The sequence below is a fragment of the Salmo salar genome, chromosome ssa11, assembly GCF_905237065.1.
Source record: "Salmo salar chromosome ssa11, Ssal_v3.1, whole genome shotgun sequence".
In the NCBI taxonomy this organism is placed as follows: Eukaryota; Metazoa; Chordata; class Actinopteri; order Salmoniformes; family Salmonidae; genus Salmo; species Salmo salar.
Genome location: NC_059452.1, coordinates 30,159,801 through 30,182,075, shown reverse-complemented (window position 1 = coordinate 30,182,075; position 22,275 = coordinate 30,159,801). Strand labels below are relative to the sequence as shown.

The 22,275-nt window shown below is 42.2% G+C and overlaps 1 protein-coding gene across 1 annotated transcript; it reads right to left on the bottom strand.

The window, feature by feature from the left end:
• Positions 1-1,176: 1,176 nt before the first annotated feature.
• On the bottom strand, positions 1,177-22,271 carry mmp2 (matrix metalloproteinase 2). Its single transcript, NM_001139932.1, is given in 13 exon segments — positions 1,177-2,217; positions 3,761-3,870; positions 4,259-4,418; positions 8,578-8,714; positions 13,299-13,425; positions 13,647-13,802; positions 14,092-14,265; positions 18,286-18,459; positions 19,260-19,433; positions 19,647-19,775; positions 20,349-20,497; positions 21,316-21,542; positions 21,989-22,271. Coding segments are annotated over 13 exon segments (1,980 nt in total). The 5' UTR covers positions 22,145-22,271; the 3' UTR covers positions 1,177-2,110.
• Positions 22,272-22,275: the final 4 nt, after the last annotated feature.

The window sequence follows — 22,275 nt, the reverse complement described above, 5'->3', positions numbered from 1 at the left end:
TTTCAAAATAACAGAGCAAACTAGAATGCTATTTGACCCGAAACAGAGTACACCGTGGCAGAATACTTGACCACTTTGACTGACCTAAAATTAAGGAAAGCTTTGACTATGTACACTGTACAGACTCAGTGAGCATAGCCTTGCTATTGAGAAAGGCCGCCGAAGGCAGACCTGGCTCTCAAGAGAAGACAGGCTATGTGCACACTGCACACAAAATGAGGTAGAAACTGAGCTGCACTTCCTAACCTCCTGCCAAATGTATGACCATATTAGAGACACATATTTCCCTCAGATTACACAGACCCACAAAGAATTCAAAAACAAATCCAATTTTGATAAACTTCCATATCTATTGGGTGAAATACCACAGTGTGCAATCACAGCAGCAAGATTTGTGACCTGTTGCCACAAGAAAAGGGCAACCAGTGAAGAACAAACACCATTTTAAATACAACCTATATTTATGCTGATGTATTTTCCCTTTTGTACTTTAACTATTTGCACACCATGCCATTAAAGCCCCTTCAATTGAAATTGATTGGCTGAAATAAAGTGTGAACAAGTCAAATATTCATGTTGAATTACAAAATGTATAATTTTGAAGCAACTTTACAAGATTAGTTAATGTACATTAGGGTGGCATTCAATAGATATAGGGCCTTAAGAAAAGAAAACACAGAAATACCCATAGAAGGATAAGAATAGTCATTGAGGTTTCTTTTCACAGCTTAGCAATTGGGGTCAAATTGTTGTTCATTTGTATGAAATTAACTAAGTCATATCTCAAGGGCAAAGGCATACTATGGCTGGCGTGATGACATGCTCTGCTCAATAATAAAAACCACAACAAAGTGTTTTTCAGACCTTCATCCATCCACAAGATGTCACCTGTTAGTCAAATATGGCATTTACATTGACCACAGAGGTACTGTATGTAAGGGCCCTCAGAATGGCTCAACAAGGACCTGAATACAAATATACAGTATGAAGTGTACTTAAGAAAAAACATTTTAGAACTACACCTATTTATAAACTATTAATTTACTGATTACAAATTGTGTGCTAGTGGGCTACAGAAAGGCATAGTCCTATCTAGTGTGACATAGGACTATCTGGTAAGAAACTTCAAGGGCTTTTCTCTCTCTCACACACACACACATATATATATAACATGTATTGACCATCCATCTTTATTATTTTACAGACAGAGAATGACACATTGCACAAAGTATTATAAAAAAGCATATGAATCAAAACAAAATGACTAGTATCAAAACAACAATACAAAAAGATTATTACACAATACTTCTGTGGTACTTCTCTTGTCATGACTCCATCATGCAACAACAAACCAGATACAGTCTCTAGGCAGCCTGTGCCTTTCATCTCCCTGTACCATCAGTGAAACAATAGACAGATCCTACAAAATAGAGAATTTGGTCTCCATATTTGTGCAGTACCCCTGTATAGTCTAATACAAAGTGCTAGCCCTATATGAAGAATAAGGTATGTCTATAAGTACTTACTTCTGAAAATAGTCTGAACAGAATGTAGAAAAACTGCATATCAAATATAGGATCATGCAAATAAGCATTTTCTATAAGCACCATTATCTGTCCAGACATATTGTGCAAATTCATATTTTCAAATGTATTCCACAACACTGAAATTACTATTGACTATTTCTCATTCTATTGCAGTATCATGTACTCTCTAGATTGCAGACATAGCAGTAAATATAGACAGCATTCATTCTTCAGATGATGCAATACTGCTCAGGTGAAGCTACATTTATATAGGAGAATATCTTCCAGTACAACACTGCCTGTCTCTATGTAGTGTGGACATACCTGATGTCTGAGTTTCTAATAACAAACAACGGGCTAAAGAGATCAAAGTAAATCTGCATCATCATAACACAAACTGATAATATCACACCGTAATATAATACAAAATCCTGTTGCCTATGTTCAGCCTGTGTAGATGGTCCCACGGTGTGTTACAAGGTGTCATTAGTTTCTAGGCTAGGGTGCAGGAAAGGCTGGTTGGATAGGGATGGGGGAATCAGTCCGCTGAGAGCTTAGCCAATGTCTATGCGTCTCACTGTTGCTTAGTGACAACCCAGCCAGTCCTTTGTAATCTCGCCCAGTTTGACGATCTTCAGGCTACTGTCATCCATTTTGAAGTAGTGGGCACCTTTGAAGAAGTAGGTGTAATCTGGAAAACACAAACATTATGACGAGACAAGGTACATAAAAATCATCACATTCAGTGCATCAAATATACATTAATTTCACCTTGAGCAAGCCACGAGGCCTTACACACTAGAAGGGAAAATTTGAGCTAGTGTAAAATATGTCCCCTAGAAGCTTCTATCTTAGTATAACACACTATTGTCTCAGCCAGAGGAAGAGGACATGATGATGTCACTCGTCTCCTCAGTAAAAACACCCAATCAGGAATCAGCAGAGGAGGAGCTCAGGCTAATTAGAATGAAGACAGAGGTACCTCTGTGAAGCAGCACAGGCTGGCTCTATCAAACACGGTTTCTTAGTAGGGAAGCGCGGTGTGTGATGTATAGTATATGTGTGTCAGAAGCAAGGGTATAAAAAAAACCCTGGTTAACTGCCATAGACTAAGATTTACCTCCTGTGTTATACTACTCTCGCTGCTTGCTCTCTACTCTCTCCTCCTGCCTTTACCTCTCTCCTTGCTTTCTCTCTCTCCTCCTGCCTCTACTCCTGTCTCTACTCTCTCTCGCCTCCTGCCTCTACTCTCTCTCGCCTCCTGCCTCTACTCTCTCGCCTCCTGCCTCTACTCTCTCGCCTCCTGCCTCTACTCTCTCGCCTCCTGCCTCTACTCTCTCTCCTCTTGCCTCTCTACTCTCTCTCTCTCCTCCTGCCTCTTCTCTCTCCTCCTGCTTGCTCTCTCTCTCCTCCTGCTTGCTCTCTCTCTCCTCCTGCTTGCTCTCTCTCTCCTCCTGCTTGCTCTCTCTCTCCTCCTGCTTGCTCTCTCTCTCCTCCTGCTTGCTCTCTCTCTCCTCCTGCTTGCTCTCTCTCTCCTCCTGCTTGCTCTCTCTCTCCTCCTGCTTGCTCTCTCTCTCCTCCTGCTTGCTCTCTCTCTCCTCCTGCTTGCTCTCTCGCTCCTCCTGCTTGCTCTCTCTCTCCTCCTGCATATCGGGCATGCAAGGATGTGCAATGATGTCAGAGGGAATGAAACAGTTTTGGTTGTTTTAAGTAAGGTCTTTGTTGTTGTAATATCTAAACAGACGTGGCAGTTTCACCACTAAGGATTCCAGCTTTAAGGCCAGGTGACAGTTCATAATGGAGAGGACTGGCTGGGTCAGGTTGGGTTCTAACTGACAGGAATGTAAGCCTGCAGCCAGTGGTGTGTCGGTACAGCTCAGACTGAAGCAGTGCTCCCTCCATGTTTTTCTCACACACACACACACACACACACACACACACACACACACACACACACACACACACACACAGGTTGAAGCAACGTTGTTTCCACGTCAGTTCAATGAAATTAATTTGAACCAAAGTGGAATAGACGTTGAATTGACGTCTGTGTCCAGTAGGTCTCTCTCTCTCTATATATCCCTCCCCCTCTCTCTCTACCCCCCCTCTCTCTGTCTCCCTCTCTACCCCCCCTCTCTACCTCTATCCCCCCTGCTCTGTGTGTGTGGTGGTGTCACTCTAAGTGATGTTCAATAAAGTATCTATTATACAGTATTGTATTCTAGTATGCTTACCAATGCCATTCAGACTAAAAGCAGAATCAATGCCGTCTGGGATTCCGTTCCAAGAGTCAGCGATGAGCTTGGGGAAGCCAGGGTCCATCTTCTTCTTGGCTTCATTGTACCTGGAGGGGCATGATAACACACAGAGGCCATGATATCAATGTTTAGTCATGAGTACATGATACTATGTTAGTCTGTCAGGTACGAGAAGATTGGGCTGTTTTGGTTGACAAGTCACAGCAGTCATGCAAGAGTTAAGTACATACAGCAACAGTATCTTACATTATCCCTGTATTAGGTAAGAGCAGAGTGAGCTGTTTTAACAGTCCAGTGGAAGCTAAGGTCTCTAATTAAAAGCAGACATGGCTCAGCACAGCAACACATCAACACAGTGACGTCTATAGAATTAGAATGACTTTAAAGTAATTCTAATTCTATAGCGATGTCATCGTTACAATACTGAGTGGACCAGACACAGGCTTTGGTAGGGGTTGTGTTGTGGTGACTCACCTCCAGAACTTGTCTCCAGCGAACAGGTAGGTCTTCTGGCTCTTTCCGAAGGAGAAGGCTGCGTCAATGCCTTTCAGGTCTGTGGGCAGGCCTATAGAGGAGATTCTCTTGGGGTAGCCTTTCTCTATCTGGTCTGCATTGAAGATCCACATCTCATTGCCTATATGAGAGAGAGGAGGGGAGAGATGGCAAATGAGCACAGGTCAAGATGCTCACAGGGAAGGGTTTGTGAGGATAGAGTTTCTCTAAACGGTTTCCTTTTCATTAGCCACAGAGAGACAATGATCATAGGAGTTGGCAAGACAGCACAAACAGATCTGGGGCCAGGCTAACATTTGATCATATCTTGTGGTTAGGGAGGACTGGATAAGTAATTGAGGAAATGTGACTCATAGCTTTACAATTGAAGGGCTGGATGGAAAAGAAATGGTTCTCTTCTACAAGGCCAAGCATTCATCTTCTTAAATAGGAAGAGCTCTGATTTCATGGTCTTATAGGAGATGGAGCTTTTCTAAAGGAGAATGGCATGCTTCTACAATGCATGGCATGTATTATAAACCACTAATAACTACTTACACTACTAATGTCCAAAATGTCCAAACCACATACTAGCAGTATACTTGACTGAAATACTAAAAGACACTTATGATTCTCCTAACGGTGAACTTCTTAGAAATAGGATGTTATTTACTGGAAATTGTCACAGCCGTTTAACGGTGGTAGAGAGAGGAAACTGCCATGAAAATGTCATTGTGAGTTTTTCTGATCAAGTCAATAAGCACAACAATGAACTGCATATATGCAAGCGTGTAATCCTGGATTGTTCTCCTGGGTATCAACAGTGAATGACAACTAATTTACATACTCTCACATCCATCCATAACTGTGTATGTATTAGGGTTGAATGGTGGGAAACCGGTTACCGAGATTTACCACTCCCTTTTCCCGGGATAAATACAGTAACAGTGAGAAACCGGTAAATTATAATAAATTATTTAGAGGAACAGCATGTCGTGAAATGGAATTGTTAAATGATTTATTATATTTGGCTTTTCTACGGCCTGATGAATCAACGCTCAGGGTGGGGACAGACACCCCATCACAGTATGGAGCGCAGTTCACAGTGCATGTAGACCTATCATCTCATCATGGTAACTTTTTTTTCTTGTGACAGGGAGTCCTACATTTGCTACAGCATAGTCTATGCTCAGTAATATAAAGACTGAATGCACCTCTAACTTACCCATCTCAACCTGTCTTTCAGAGGTCACCTTGTTTTTTAACTGGAAAGATAGAACATGTTTTGTATTGCAGCTGCAGAGTTTTAAAACAGCCTGTCACTCGAATATCGTTGCTTTAAATCAGTGCCCGCGCAGTCTCTCTCTCTCTCCATCAACTCCATTAAAAATAGAACATCCTGTTCTAGATTGATATACAACCCTATATATAGATGTCCTTGCGTACCTCTATCAGTAATACATTCAATGAGGTATTAACCTTATATTTAGCTAATTAATGATGGGTTATGCATAATAAGCTTATAACTTATAGCCTCTGTCTCTAGCGCAATACGCAAGCACCTCTGCTCCCCTGGCCTCCTTAAAAAAAGCTCCTTAGCTCTTGGAGTCCCATGCAGGAAAAGCTACACTAGAATAGCTCGCTGGACAATAGACAATTATACCAGTAGACTATTCGAAAAGGGACGCAAGCTCTTTTTTTGCTGAATGTTAAATACAGCAGCCAATAGAAGTCACGGGTAATAAGAGCGAACTCGATGGTGGTAGGCTATAACAGTTACATATTCAGACCCATAACCATTCAATCTTCGTGAAGAGAAGTGAAAACCTTCTGTATCTAATTCTGCTCCTATATTATTCAAGGATGTCATTAGAATGATGAAGATAAGGACAACAAAACTTATTTCATTTAACTGTTGAAAGCGAGGAAGGAATGAAGCGTCAGCCTACTAATTTTACAAATTCCAAAATTAAAATTACATTTCTAGGCTATACTTTAACTTCGTAGGCCACATGTGCTGCTTCAGAATTGCATGTTCCATTCTGCTTTATCATGGTTTGAATGATGTGCATAATTCCAGTCCATATAATACAGTATAATACAATACAGTACAGTAATACAGTTCACACCCAGAAAGATTAGCCTACGGGAGATAGTTTCATTTATCTACCAAAGAGAGCATATAGCTAGCTGCAACTAATGGGAATTTATTGAATACCTGCACAATTATTTGGCCTTTTTTGGTTTTGGCTTCATTAAATGTGGTTAATGTAGGGCTCATTAAATGTATTTAATATATGTCTCATTAAATGTATTTAATATATGGCTCATCAGGATCAGGTAGCATCAGGTTTTAATCTTCATGCTGATCAAAGCTCTAATCAAATCCAGACATATTTATATTCTTTATAATGGTTTTCAATGACACTTATGGTTTTAACAAAATTACCGGGTTACCTGGGAGAAAAGTGATTTATTCTTGGGATGGAACATTTGTAAAATACCGGGAAAATATTAAACCGTATTATGTATGTATGTATGTATGTATGTATGTATGTATGTATGTATGTATGTATGTATGTATGTATGTATGTATGTATGTACGTACGTACGTACGTACAGTGCAATCGGAAAGTATTCAGACCCTTTGACTTTTTCCACATTTTGTTGTTACAGCCTTATTATAAAATTGATTAAATTGTGTTTTTTCCTCAACAATCTACACACAATACCCCATAATGACAAAGCAAAAACAGGACATTCAGAGACTTGTCCTGAAGCCACTGCTGCGTTGTCTTGGCTGTGTGCTAAGGGTCGTTGTCCTGTTTGAAGGTGACCCTTCATCCCAGTCTGAGATCCTGAGCACTCTGGGGCAGGTTTTCATCAAGGATCTCTCTGTACTTTGCTCCATTCATCTTTGACTCGATCCTGACTGGTCTCCCAGTCCCTGCCGCTGAAAAACATCCCCACAGCATGATGCTGCCACCACCATGCTTCACCGTAGGGATGGTGCCAAGTTTCCTCCAGATGTGACGCTTGGCATTCAGGCCAAAGAGTTCAATCTTGGTTTCATCAGACCAGTGAATCTTGTTTCTCATGGTCTGAGAGTCTTTAGGTGCCTTTTGGCAAACTCCAAGCGGGGTATCATGTGGCTTTTACTGAGGAGTGGCTTCCGTCTGACCACTCTACCATAAAGGCCTGATTGGGGCGACAGCGTAGCCTAGTGGTTACACCGTTGGACTAGTAACCGAAAGGTTGCAAGATCAAATCCCCGAGCTGACAAGGTACAAAATCTGTCGTTCTGCCCCTGAACAAGGCAGTTAACCAATTGTTCTTAGGCCATCATTGAAAATAAGAATTTGTTCTTAACTGACTTGCCTAGTTAAATAAAGGTAAACATTTTTTTTAAACAATTGGTGGAGTGGTGCAGAGATGGTTGTCCTTCTGGAAGGTTCTCCCATCTCCACAGAGGAACTCTAGAGCTCTGTCAGAGTGACCATCGAGTTCTTGGTCACCTCCCTGACCAAGGCCCTTCTCCTCCATTGCTCAGTTTGGCCAGGCGGCCAGCTCTAGGAAGAGTCTTGGTGGCTCCAAACCTCTTCCATTTAAGAATAATGGAGGCCACTGTGTTCTCGGGGACCTTCAATGCTGCAGAATTTTTGTTGGTACCCTTCCCCAGATCTGTGCCTCGACACAATCCTGTCTTGGAGCTCTATGGACAATTCATTTGTCATCATGGCTTGGTTTTTGCTCTGACATGCACTGTCCACTGTGGGACCTTATATAGACAGGTTTGTGCCTTTCCAAATCATGTCCGAAACGGCACATTGATGCCGAAACGTTGGCGATTTACCCAATAAATTACTGGGAGTTTATATATGGAGTGTGCGACTCTCTTTATTTTTATAGTTTATTCGCCGTTAGTCAGCACCTCCACACAAAACAATTTTTCTGGGTGTGCGCCCGCTCATGTTTTTCAATCAATTGAATTTACCACAGGTGGACTCCAATCAAGTTGTAGAAACATCTCAAGGATGATCAATATAAACAGGATGCACCTGAGCTTAATTTCGAGTCTCATAGAAAGGGTCTGAATACTTTTATTTTTAATAAATTTCCCCCAAAATCTAAAAACTTGTTTTCGCTTTGTCATTATGGGGTAGTGTGCGTTTAAAAAAAAGCAATTTTAGAATAAAGCTGTAACGTTACAAAATGTGGAAAAAGTCAAGGGGTCTGAATACTTTCCGAAGGCGTTGCATCTCAACGTTGGATGACAACTCAGTCTCCCATACATACATTACCTGCAAAGAACACAGTCTTCTCCTCCAGTGGGTTTTCATAGGCAGCGTCGATGGTAACAGGGAGCTCAGGCCAGTAGGTGGCTACCAGCATGGGACCTGAAGGCTTGCCCCGGAAGTTGGTTGACCTGAATATGAACCTGATAGAGAGAGCAGAGAGGAGTTACCTACTGGTTCAAATCATGTAAGAGGGGGCAGAGAGGAGAGGAGAGAGGGGAGAAAAGGGGGGGGGTCAGATGAAGGGAGAGTAGAGGGCAGTGGGGAAGAGAGGAGAAGGGGGAAGGGGAGACGGGAGAGAAGCAGCGAGAAAGGGGAGAGGAAAGAGGGAAAGACAGAGCGGCGAGTAGGAAAGAGCGAGGGGAGAGGAAGGAAGAGGGAAAGAGAGAGGGGAGAGGAGGGAAGAGGGAAAGAGAGAGGGGAGAGGAGAGAAGAGGGAAAGAGAGAGGGGAGAGGAGGGAAAGAGAGGGGAAAGTGAAGAGCAGTAAGAGATGTGAGAGGGGGAAGTAAGGGGGAAAGAGAGAGAGAGGGGCAGTGAGTGAGAGGGAGAGTTTCAGCAGCGAAGCCACAATAGCCTGATTCATTCAGCATCTGGTTCTCGTTAGGACCGGTGTTTATCGAAGCCAGGGGAACAAGACCCATCTTGCCCAGATTTCCAACAGGCAGCTGCATGAGCAACAACAGCAGCAGCAGCTCCCCAAGTCTTTTCCATTGACCTATTTTTCAAAGAGCCAGATATTTCTCAGATAGATAGCCTGTTAATGGTTATAAAATGCTATGCAGATATGGACAAAGTAGTCATATGATGATCTGCTATAGTAATCTATTCAAGGTTGAGGTATGTTGAATTAGTCCCACAAAACAAGCCAACCTGACCCTAAATCAGACAGGAAGACAATCCATGTCCACCTCTGATTGTGAGATTACAGGAAATCCTATATCTGGGTCACAGAGATTTCAGCATTTCACTCACTCTTGTCACATTCTGGATGCATATGTAATACACTTCCTGCATGAAATGCAGCCAGAGAGGTTAGAGAAACCTAGCTAGCAGGGCTGTCTGTGTTCAGAGTCTCGATCCCATACAGGTCCACCTCATCATCAGCCAAACCGGCCGTGATTGGGAGTCCCGTAGGGCGGTGCACAATTGTCCCAGCGTCGTCTAGGTTTGGTCGGTGTAGGCCGTCATTGTAAATAAGAATTTGTCCTTAACTGACTTGCCTAGTAAAATAAAGGTTAAATATTATTATTATTATTTTTATTTTTTAAATCACTAGGCCAGTGAACAGTGACAGTGTGCGTGGGTTCAGTTCAGTGGATTATTCTGCAGACTTCCCACCCAGCCCTGTTCTGAGCCATTGACTGTAAATAAGGTGCTGAGCACACAGTGAAGTTAGACCACCACGATGTCTTACTCATCCTTCATGTCCAGATCTGCTTTCCATCACCATGCTGAGACAGGAGAGATTAGAGAGAGGATTCTACCTACACCAGAGATATTAGGGAGAGAATTCTACCGTCACCAGAGAGATTAGAGAGAGGATTCTACCGTCACCAGAGAGATTAGAGAGAGGATTCTACCTACACCAGAGATATTAGAGAGAGGATTCTACCTACACCAGAGATATTAGAGAGAGGATTCTACCTACATCAGAGATATTAGAGAGAGGATTCTACCTACACCAGAGATATTAGAGAGGATTCTACCTACACCAGAGATATTAGAGAGGATTCTACCTACACCAGAGATATTAGAGAGAGGATTCTACCTTCACCAGAGAGATCTGCTCTCAAAAAAGTGTTAGCTGGGTGACAACACTTTTAAACTGATGCACACTGTTTCCAATCTAGTAGCCCTCCAGACTCCAGACATTACACTGACCCACTAGACTGGTGACTGCCCTCCAGATTCCAGACATTACACTGACCCACTAGACTGGTGACTGCCCTCCAGACATTACATTGGCCCACTAGAATGGTGACTGCCCTCCAGACATTACATTGGCCCACTAGAATGGTGACTGCCCTCCAGATTCCAGACATTACATTGACCCACTAGACTGGTGACTGCCCTCCAGACATTACATTGACCCACTAGACTGGTGACTGCCCTCCAGTCTGTGACTTTCCCTATTTATCCGTCTCTGTAATTTCACTACAGCCTAAAAATAGGGAGAAGTAGAACAAAACAAAACAAAATGGCTGCACACAGAAATGAATATCCTAATGGGCCCTAGGCTATTTTTATTAACCTTGACAGCTCCATGAAAACAATTTTTTGGCTGAGGAAACGAAACGCCAATAACCTTAGTAGTCTCTATCCTAATCTTTGCTTATTGACTTGAGTCTCCATCTCTCCTCACTCTCTCTTTATATTGAATCCCTCCTCACGGTCTCTGTTCCATCTCTTCTCACTCCTCTGCTCCATGGCTCTGATAGCTAAACCATCTGGTGACCTAGAGCCAACAATGAATAACTAGGGACCAAAGTCATCCCACCACTGAAACCTGAGATACAGCCTAACTGGCCCTCTGAGTCCAGATATCATGCAGCTATGGGTTTGCTATTGTAACTCCTCCATAGAGATACATTTTACATTTACATTTTAGTCATTTAGCAGACGCTCTTATCCAGAGCGACTTACAGTAGTGAATGCATACATTTCATTTCATGCATTGTTTTGTTGTTGTTGTACTGGCCCCCCGTGGGAATCGAACCCACAACCCTGGCGTTGCACACACCATTCTGGCGTTGCAAACACCATGCTCTACCAACTGAGCCACAGGGAAGACCTGAGATGTAGGATCTTAATTTGATCACTCTTTTGTTGATGAGAATTTTCCTGCACAGCAGTTTATTCACGTTTTAAAGTGGAAATTACAAACTTTAGAACATTTCAGACTCGATTTGCACTAAATTAAAATGTATCAACCCCTACAAAAAATGTCCATGAATTATGATCCACATAATTATTCACATTTCCTTTTGCTTCAGGATTATTTCCCTACTGTAGCAAACTGGCTCAAATGAAGATCCTACAGCCGTAACTCCCTCCGTAATGGCATTTCCCTCCATCTGAGAGATAGCTATAATTATGGGGTGTATCATTGAATATGTGTCATTGTTAATGATATCATGGTATATGTGATATCTAGAACTAGAACACCGCAAATCATTTTGAATGAGACAATGATCTTGCTGATGAGGAAATGGAGAATCTCTCCAGAAATCCCCAGGTCCAGTGTCTTGTCCACAACACATCACTGTATGGGTATTCTGACAGCTTTTATCATAGGCTGGATATCTTGTGGATTTGGATTCTCTAGGATGTTTGAGCAGCAGACAACAGACGATATACCTAAAAAATAACCAAACTAACCCAATCAAAGATATGACTTACAGGCATAGTCAAATCATTTCTAAACTAACTATTGAGAGAAATTCTACTGTTAAAACCAGACTCCGGTTTTAATTGGCAGTCCTCCATCCTTTAACAGTTAATATTATGTTGACACATCAACCAAACACTACACTGTTTATACAGTAGTTTAAAGTCCACAGAACAGCCTTCAGCATGATGTTTGTCCCTGTTCCCTGAACAGCGTTAATGCATGGTGAACCACAGCGAGTGAAGACTTAACTCTTAACTAAAGCAGGATTCTATGAACTAAAGCAGGATTCTATGAACTAAAGCAGGATTCTATGAACTAAAGCAGGATTTGAGGGTGGTTTCCCTCCAGCCCCAGACTCAGGGTGGGCAGTGTGCAAAGCCAGGCAGGCTGAATGACTACAGTCTTTTGAGTCCAAAATGTCTACTTGTTTGCTTTGGACACCGTTCCAACTCAGCAATGACAGATATATAGTAAAGCTCACCTTAAAACTTTGAAGGCTAAAAGATGTGGCGGCAATGTCTGAGAAGGAACATATAAATGTCCAATGAAGCCTAATCTAAACCTGCTTTTCAGTCACAATTTTGTAATTTGGATTGCATGCAATAGCTTATTGTTTGGGTTGAAAGTGTTCCTAACATAATTTGTCCCAGACAGGATTAATCTGTTGTGGTGAAGAGTTCATATTTCAGAGGGAAAGTACACTGAGTCATGGAAAGCTGAGAATGAACCACAACAGATAATGTAAGATGGAGAGATACAGAAAGCCTATTCCTTTTCTCCTTTTTTACACTACATAGGACAATCCCAGTTGAAGTCTGTACCCTGTAGTAGGGTCTGGTTTACAATCTTAATAACAGGCAGCCATTTTGGTTTACCATAGTTGATACAGGATTGTGAGAGTGGTTATTATTACCAGCTGTTTCATAACTTTATACTTATCACAGTATGGATAAGCATTAGAGCTCAGACAGAGATAACACCACCCCCTTCATTCAAACAAAACAACTGATTGCCAAGAGAAAATAATTCATTCTGAGACCAAATAAAGCCCCCTATTAAACTACCCATTGTTTGTGGTGAAATTATTTAGTTGTGGATTGTGAGGTCTAACTTGTGGACTCTGGTCTGCTCCAATGACTCTAACCACAGAGTCTAAAATAAGAGTATTTCGGGTTATATGTTCTTTCTGTCTGTTTTCTGTGGACAGATCGGTGGTCAGATTGGCAACATGCTTTTTGAGAAGACCAAACAAAAGTGTATTACCTACAAGTCAAATTTTGCTCTAACCATTGGCGATCAGAAGTAATACTGTAGAATCCCCAGTAAATCATTTACCTGTCCTTGAAGAAGAAGGTCTCTCCTCTGATCTGGGCCACAGCATCAAACACCACAGGTTCATTACAGATGTCCATAGGAGTGACTGGGCCCTGGGTGGGAGGCACGGGCTTGTCTGTACCAGCACCTGAGAGGAAAAGGAGAGGCAACATGGTGAGCATTGAGTAGATGAGATTGATATCCTTCAACAAGGAGAAATACATTTGTTACCTGCAGGACATTCACCAAAGTACACGGGTTATAAACGGCGGGTGAAGTCATGGTTACACATTATTTAAAAGGTACCTACATAATGACTTCATAACCCATACATAACCCATAAGCAGTACATAAGAATTTCAAACTGACCATAGAGCTCCTGAATGCCCTTGATGTCGTCGTTGGACAGTCTAAAGTTCTTGGTGAAGGTGTACATGGGGGCCATCAGAGCACCAGGGTCCTGGGAGTGCTCCAAGCCCAGGGCATGGCCAAACTCATGGGCCGCAACCAGGAACAGACTGTAGCCTGGACAACACCAATAGGAGTGAGAGATACAGCAACACATATTCAAAGCATAACAAGTCAAGATATATTCAGGTGAATAGTTTGAGAATAGTTTCCATGTTGGGAAATTCCTGATGGCCACTTTCCCTTCATTCTGCATAGACAATGAATGACTAAATACATTAATGAATAAAACAGAATAATAATACAAATGATTCAAATAAATAAACATGAATTGTCATTGTCCACTAAACTGCTAAAACAACCTACAAACAAGCATAATGTCAAAGGTCATCGATTACATATTTACCTTGATCAGGACAGAAGCCCCACTTGCGGTCATCGTCGTAGCTCTTGGTGGAGGCGCACCACATCTTGCCGTCGCTACGTCCAGAAGCGGTGCAACTGTCATAAGTGTCTCCAAGGAACGTGAAGGGGAACACACAGGGGGAACCCTCAGAGTTTCCTCCAACGGTGGACATGGCTGCATGGGTGAACAAAAATACATATTTCAGGACCAAATGGACTTTTCTTTGTGTGCCGATGAGGTAGTGCTTAAAGTTATCAACTTGATTTGGGTTGAATTGCTAAATGGATTTTCTTGAGAAACTACCATGACTGTAATGACATTGACATCAGATGTATTTTGAGTCTACGGTATATCCAAAACAAAACCAAATACCACTCTCCAAAAAGTGTCTTTTCTTTTCCTGCATGATAATATTATATCTGGGATCTGGGTTGGTACAGCACTGGGCCTGTGTAAAAAATGTTTTTAAGCAGCCTGTTTCTTATTCAGTGCTTCTTACACACACACAAGACTACACTGCATGCCAGCATTCCCAACCAATTAGAACCAGATGAAAACCTCAGCCTTAAACCCCCCCTCTCTCTCCCTTTCTGTCTCTCTTTCTCTCCCCATATCCCGCTCTCTCACTCTCCCGACTCTACCCCAAAGCCCTGAGCCAGCCCCACTGACACAATGGAAAATAACCCCAGCCAGCAGCCACTCAGTAAAATACTTTTACAGTCATTCAGGAGACTAGCTGCTGCAAGATTGGAAACCATAGATCTGGAACATTATAACATTCTCCTACACCAATACATGGAGGCATCAGCACAGCACACCTTGACTAATAAATGCAAGCACCCACACTAGTGATGCGCGGGTTGACTCATAACCCGCAGTCCCGGGAGGATGGGTTTAGGGTCATTAAATATTGTGTGGCTGAAGGGTGGGTGGGTAGGCGGGCGGGCTGAATAAAGAGAAACAATACCTTAAAAAATCCATAAAGGTATCATTCTTGTGCCATATATATATATATATATATATATATATATATATATATATATATATATATATATATATATATAAATAAATGTAACATATATGTTACATTGAGGTTTTTCTTTCATTATTTTAGTCTATTAGTGCATAAGCCTAAGCTTCAGGGCTTAACTGTACGTGTGCCAAATAGCCTACACCGCCAATCACCAAATAATGCTTTCAAGAATGGGCAGAAAGCCAAATAATGCTTTTGGTAATGGGCAGAAAAAGTTCACGTCTATACACAGAGGCAATAAAAGGACATTGTCAAAGTTGAATTCAATAAGACAAAAGCTACGAAAGGAGAATTGAAAATAAATAGGAGGGAGGGCCAGAAAAGTAATGTTTAGAAATGTTTTGGTGAAGTGGTAAAAGAGGATTAGCAGTAACATAGCAGTACCGGCTATCTTATGTGTGATGATTGTGAGGTGGTACACCAATTCCACAGCCACAAGACGGGACTTGAAATAGGCCTATGGCATGTCTAGGGAACTGTAGCCTACTGTTAAGATTGGTTAATGGAAACTGAAATCTGGATACTGACTGTAGGTCTATAACCTCTCACATAGCCTTAAAAATAACTCCTGCAGAATTAAGCATTTCTTGCAATTCCTTTGACCTTAAGGCTTGGTTTTTGCTCTGACATGCACTGTCAACTGTGGGACATTATATAGACAGGTGTGTGCCTTTCCAAATCATGTCCAATCAACTGAATTTACCACAAGTGGATTCCAAGTTGTAGAAACATCTCAAGGATGGTCAATTGAAACAGGATGCACCTGAGCTCAATTTCAAGTCTCATAGCAAAGGGTCTGAATACTTACACAACCGTTCAAAAGTTTGTGGTCACTTACAAATGTCCTTGTTTTTGAAAGAAAAGCACATTTTTTGTCCATTAAAATAACATCAAATTGATCAGAAATACAGCGTAGACATTGTTAATGTTGTAAATGACTATTGTAGCTGGAAACTAGCTAATCCAAGTTTATCATTTTAAAAGGCTAACTGATCATTAGAAAACACTTTTGCAATTATGTTAGCACAGCTGAAAACTGTTGTTCTGATTAAAGAAGCAGTGAAAAATTAGTCGGGCTGATTGAGGTAGTATGTACATGTAGATATGGTTAAAGTTAAGACTTGGCATATATGATAAACAGAGAGTAGCAGTAGTGTAAAAGAGGGGTTGGCAGGTGGCGAGACACAATGCAGACAGCCCGGTTAGCCAATGTGTGGGGGCACATGCATATATGACTATGCATATATGATAAACAGAGAGTAGCAGCAGCGTAAAAGAGGGGTGGGGGGCACACAATGCAAATAGTCCGGGTAGCCATTTGATTACCTGTTCAGGAGTCTTATGGCATGGGGGTAAAAACGGTTTTACCCCCAAGCATTTGTGGGTTCAATTACAGGCTCAAAATGTCCAGAAACAATGCTGTTTCTTCTGAAACAGTCTATTCTTGTTCTGAGAAAGGAAGGCTATTCAGAAACTGCCAATAAACTGAAGATCTCGTACAACGCTGTGTACGACTCCTTTCACAGAACAGCGCAAACTGGCTCTAACCACAATACAAAGAGGAGAGGGAGGCCCCGGTGCACAACTGAGCAAGAGGATAAGTACATTAGAGTGTCTTGTTTGAGAAACAGACGCCTCACAAGTCCTCAACTGGCAGCTTCATTAAATAGTACCCGCAAAACACTAGTCTCAAAGTCAACAGTGAAGAGGCGACTCCGAGTTGCAAAGAAAAAAACATATCTCAGACTGGCCAATAAAAAGAAAAGATTAAGATGGGCAAAAGAACACAGACACTGGACAGAGGAAGATTTAGAAAAAAAGTCTTATGGACAGACAAATCTAAGTTTGAGGTGTTCGGATCACAAAGAAGAACATTCGTGAGACGCAGAAAAAATGAAAAGATGCTGGAGGAGTGCTTGACGATGGTCTGGGGATGCTTTGGTGGTGGTAAAGTGGGAGATTTGTACAGGGTAAAAGGGATCTTGAAGAAGGAAGGCTATCTATTTTGCAACGCCATGCCATATCCTGTGGACGGTGCTTAATTGGAGCCAATTTCCTCCTACAACAGGACAATGACCCAAAGCACAGCACCAAACTATGCAAGAACTATTTAGGGAAGAAGCATTCAGCTGGTATTATGTCTATAATGGAGTGGCCAGCACAGTCACCGGATCTCAACCCTATTGAGCTGTTGTGGGAGCAGCTTGACCGTAAGAAGTGCCCATCAAGCCAATCCAACTTGTGGGAGGTGGTGCTTCAGGAAGCATGGGGTGAAATCTCTTCAGATTACCTCAACAAATTGAGTACTAGAATGCCAAAGGTCTGCAAGGCTGTAATTGTTGCAAATGGAGGATTCTTTGACGAAAGCAAAGTTTGAAGGACACATTTATTATTTCAATTAAAAATCATTATTTATAACCTTGACTATATTTCCTATTCATTTTGCAACTTATTTTCATGGAAAACAAGGACATTTCTAAGTGACCCCAAACTTTTGAACAGTAGTGTATGTAAATAAGGTATTTCAGATTTTTATTTTTAATACATTTGCACAAAATTCTAAAAACCTGTTGTTTTCACTTTGTCATTATGGGGTAAAACATATATATTTTTGAATAAGGCTGTAACGTAACAAAATGTGTGCACTGTATAATGACAGCCACATGTATCTAATTATAGACAAGTTGGCTAACAAATAGCTCACCAAAATGTCATAAATTATAAGCAGACACATATTTAAATCAGGCAAAAACAATATCCTGTACCCCTTGTCAAAACATTGTTCTGCCATCTTTGACTGTAGCCTATAGCACATTTTCTACATTCACGGGTTAGGGTTGGGTGAGGCCCTCAGACTTTCACTATCACATATAGTCGGGCGGTTGCGGATGGGTTAATAGCAGTAGTGGGCGGGTGAAGAAACAGCTGACCCGCGCACCACTAACACACGCTAGCACGCACACACACAACCTGGCTCAAGTACAATCGAAAGCACACACATATTTCAATATAATCCTCAGATGAAGGTTTCCATGCAACAGTTAGGTTTGTTGGATGCATCAGTGCCCTTAGCTGTTTGGGTTAACACAGCTGATGAGGCTTGTATGCTATATGGACGGAGAGACCCCTTCAGGCTTGGGCAGTATGAACTGGGAACCTACCTGTTTCAGGGCAGAACCCGTAGGACTTGTCATTGTCATAGTTCTCAGTCGTAGCACACCAGCGGTAGCCGTCGTCACGCCCCTGAGTGGTGCAACCATCATAGTTCTCCCCTTGGAATGTGAAGGGGAACTTACAGGGAGCTCCGTCCGCGTTTCCACCCAGGGTGAAGAGTACTGTAACACGGGAAGTTGAAGGAATTATCTATACAGAGTTTACAGTAGGTTTCCATAATTTAATAAAATGCCATGGCAGTTACATTGAGCCTGAGTTTGAGTGATTTCACAGATTCAATCTAAAGCTAACTGAACCGCATAATCAATCTTTGTCAGGGTGTTACACATCCACTCTGTCCAGACTAAAATGTTTATTGCTACAGTATATCAACAGTCTATAAAACTATCAACAAGAGAAATGTTTCACAAGACTTCACTGAGTACGCCATTTTCTCAAGATCAAAGGATAACCAGTTAGGAAGTTTCATAAAGACTGTTGGTCTCATATGAGTCGACTGTAATCCTATATGTATCAATATGTCTTTGCGCTCATTTATGGTGAGTCTATACCCTAATGTCAGTACCATGGACAGCAACACAAACAGACAGACAAAAGGATTGATGAAAAGCTTCATGAATCTGGCCCAGCAACACAGAGAAGTGGGAGTATTTTATGACCCAGACAACAACACTAGTTTCCCAGAATGGACTCCCACCCACTTGGTCCCAGTCCAACAGCAACACAGCTTGTTCTAACTAATCACAAACCTCTCACCTGGAGTAACTCCTGGCCTACTCCTCGTCAGAAACTATAGCTAAAACACCACAAACGTTCCTTGAGGGACTGCTGAATGCAACACTCTTAACTTTATACACTCCATGTAGATATCAAAACGCATACTACAACTCTTTTGCACAATACATTCACAGGAACTCTTTAGAGGAAAAAGAAAAACGCAGCCATGTTGGCTCCTACTCACACTCATGGGGACAGAAACCGTATTTGCCGTCGTCGTCAAAGTTGTATGTGGTGGAGCACCAGAGGAATCCATCATCACGGCCCTGATTGGTACAGCTGTTGTACTCCTTCCCCATAAACATGAAGGGGAACTTACAGAACTCCCCCTCTGCATTACCAAACTTCACCTTCACAACTGTGGAGAGGAGGGGGATGGGGTGAGGGGAGAGGTGATGATCAAACAGAGCTCAAACAGAGCTGTATCAGATACTGTGTGGTTCAGCAAATTGCTTTAAAAACGTGGCATGTATGACCATGAATAAATAGGTGATAAGTAAAAACAAGTAGGTTTATATATTAGATCAGGATGAACTCTTATTTACAACTCAGACAGTACAGTCTCCAGTACCTTGTCCTTCTCCCAGGGTCCACTGCTCGTCGTCATCAAAGTGGGAGTCTCCCCCGGTGCCTGGTCCAGGAGCGAAGGCATGAGCCAGCAGACCATCTTTACCATCGAAGGGGTAGCCATCTCCATGCTCTGTGGATTCACATAACAAGGGTTAAAACAAAAGGACTCAAGGCACAGATCAGTATACAGTTACAGCCTTGCTGGATGGATTCAACTCAGAATAGAACTGTCTCTAAAGTAGCTAGTGTTAAACTTCAACAGTGTAGATCACGTATGGGATGGTGCCATGAAGACATGTAATGAAAACATGTCATTCTGGGCTTGTTTTGACCACAAGTCGGTCAGACAGTGACCTCTATATGTTCTTACTTGAGGTCTGGCCTCATTACGAGAATATTGACTTTATGTGAGACACAGGGAACCCAGAGAAAGAGCAACTAGTAACTCACACATAGGCAGGCCTACGGTACTATACTTTACGATTAGCAGCACTGAGCACCCATCATCTAATCTAGTTCCCAGCCACTTCCGCCCTTTTGCACAATAGCCGGATGATGAGTAGCCTGGTTAAACCAGTCTGAACGAAGGTGAGAGCAGAATTAAGTCTGGTTTAACTAGGCTACTCATCAGCCGGCATTGCTGACGTTTCATACAGTACATTCAGCAGAATATAAAAGTCAAAACTGTTCTGTAATACCGTACCGTTGCGGCCAAAGTTAATCATGATGTCAGCCTCTCCATCCATGAGGCGGGTGAACTTGAGTGGGGTGACGTCACTCCACACTTTGAAGGCCCTTAAGAAGGCGTCATCAATAGTCTCCTCGTCCAGGTCAGGAGAGTGGCCTAGAATCCTGAGAGGTGGAACACAGAGACGAGAAGAAACTGAGGAGGAGACTCATTAAACAGCTCATCCCTGGCTGAAGATGTGCTGCATCATACATCTTACATAATGGAATATTACAGTGTGATTGACTAGGTATGCTTGAGGAAATGCACATAATGCAAGCAGAAGAGGGACCAATGTCAGCATTTAAAACCCTCAAACGTGAGATTCACCTATGTCAAAATGCAGAAGACAAAAGCTTGTACACACCACTCTCTTCTATTTACAGGACAAAAGCAATAGAGCAGAGCTTTCCTAAACCCCCCTTCTGGACAAAAAGTCCATCAGTCTTCAGGCCTTGCCTATGACTCATGTGGTTAGAATGCTTCATGAGAGAGTCCAGCAACTAACCCCTGCTATGTGAGTCTGTCTGAGCATTACAACCCTCTGTCTCTTGTTGTTTTGGTTAACTTCTCCCCATCTTTGTTTTTCCCATGGTTCATACAGTAAGTGAGTGGTCATGAGGACACAGAAAGGGCTGATGTAAACAACAGAACTTTACTCTCTTCTTAACCTCAAACTAAAAATATCAAACAAGCACACATTGTACAGGAATCTTGGAGTTAGCAGATTGTGGTTGGGTTGGTGGGCAGCACATAGTTGAGGTTTTCATCTCCCCAAAACAAACTACAGGGGCTGGAGGAGTCATTTCCTTAGTCATTTCCTTTGTTCAGCAGTCAGCACATTGCACAGCAACATAGGGAGTTATATGGAGTACAACCCTATTGCACAACTCCCTATACCAAAACACTATTTGGGCCAAACGAACATGTTTTGACCACTGACCTGTAGGTGATGGCGTTTTGCTGCCACTTGGGTTTCCTGTGGAAGAAGTTGTATTGGGCAACATCAGGAACTCCACAGCGGGGCTTCTTCATGATCTCCACCGTCTTGGGGTCGATCTCACCCGTCTCTTGTAGCGAGAAGAACTTCTGCATCTTCTTCAGGGTGTCCTTCAGCACCATGAGATTACATCTATCTTGTGGGCAGCCATAGAACTTGTTCAGATAGTGCTGCAGAAGGGAATAAAAGACAAGCCTATGAGTTGATATAGGATCTATTCTGATGCCTTCCTACTCTATATAGTGCATTCATCCATGTAGACATACTGTATCAATGAATGCATGAACATTTGTGTGCATTACACAATGAAACATCCCCACTGGGCACAGATGTCAACTCAATGTCTGTTCCACGTTGGTTCAATGTAATTTCATTGAAATGACGTGGAAACAATGTTGATTCAGCCAGTGTGTGCCCAGTGGGTATCCAACTATGAGGTCTGAAGCCAAAACATTATGAATTTCATGAATGATTTGCCATTTTAAAGTAATTCACAAATGGTATCATGGCATTTAAATTCGCTATTCCTGAATTTATTGAAAATAACCGATAAAGTAGTTTGAAGCAAAAGTCACATTACATTCCCACTATGAAAAGTTGTTTAAGAAACACTTACCAGAGCCACTTCTTTGTCTGTTTTTGGACTATCGTCTCCTGGGAATTTGATAATGGGCGAGGGAGCTGCAGAGGTTTTCTGGAGAAAGGCGATTAACTGTACCAAAAACACTTTGAGGACAAGGTGTCGAGGGCTAAATGCCGTGTGGCACCCCATCTTTCCCCGGTGGAGAATCGCTGTGTATGTAATCGGGATGGAGAAAACAGAACGCTTCTGGGCTGGATGTAGTCCTCTTGCTTTATCTTCTCCTCAACGGGACATTCTGCACTGCAACCCAGGTCTGCTAA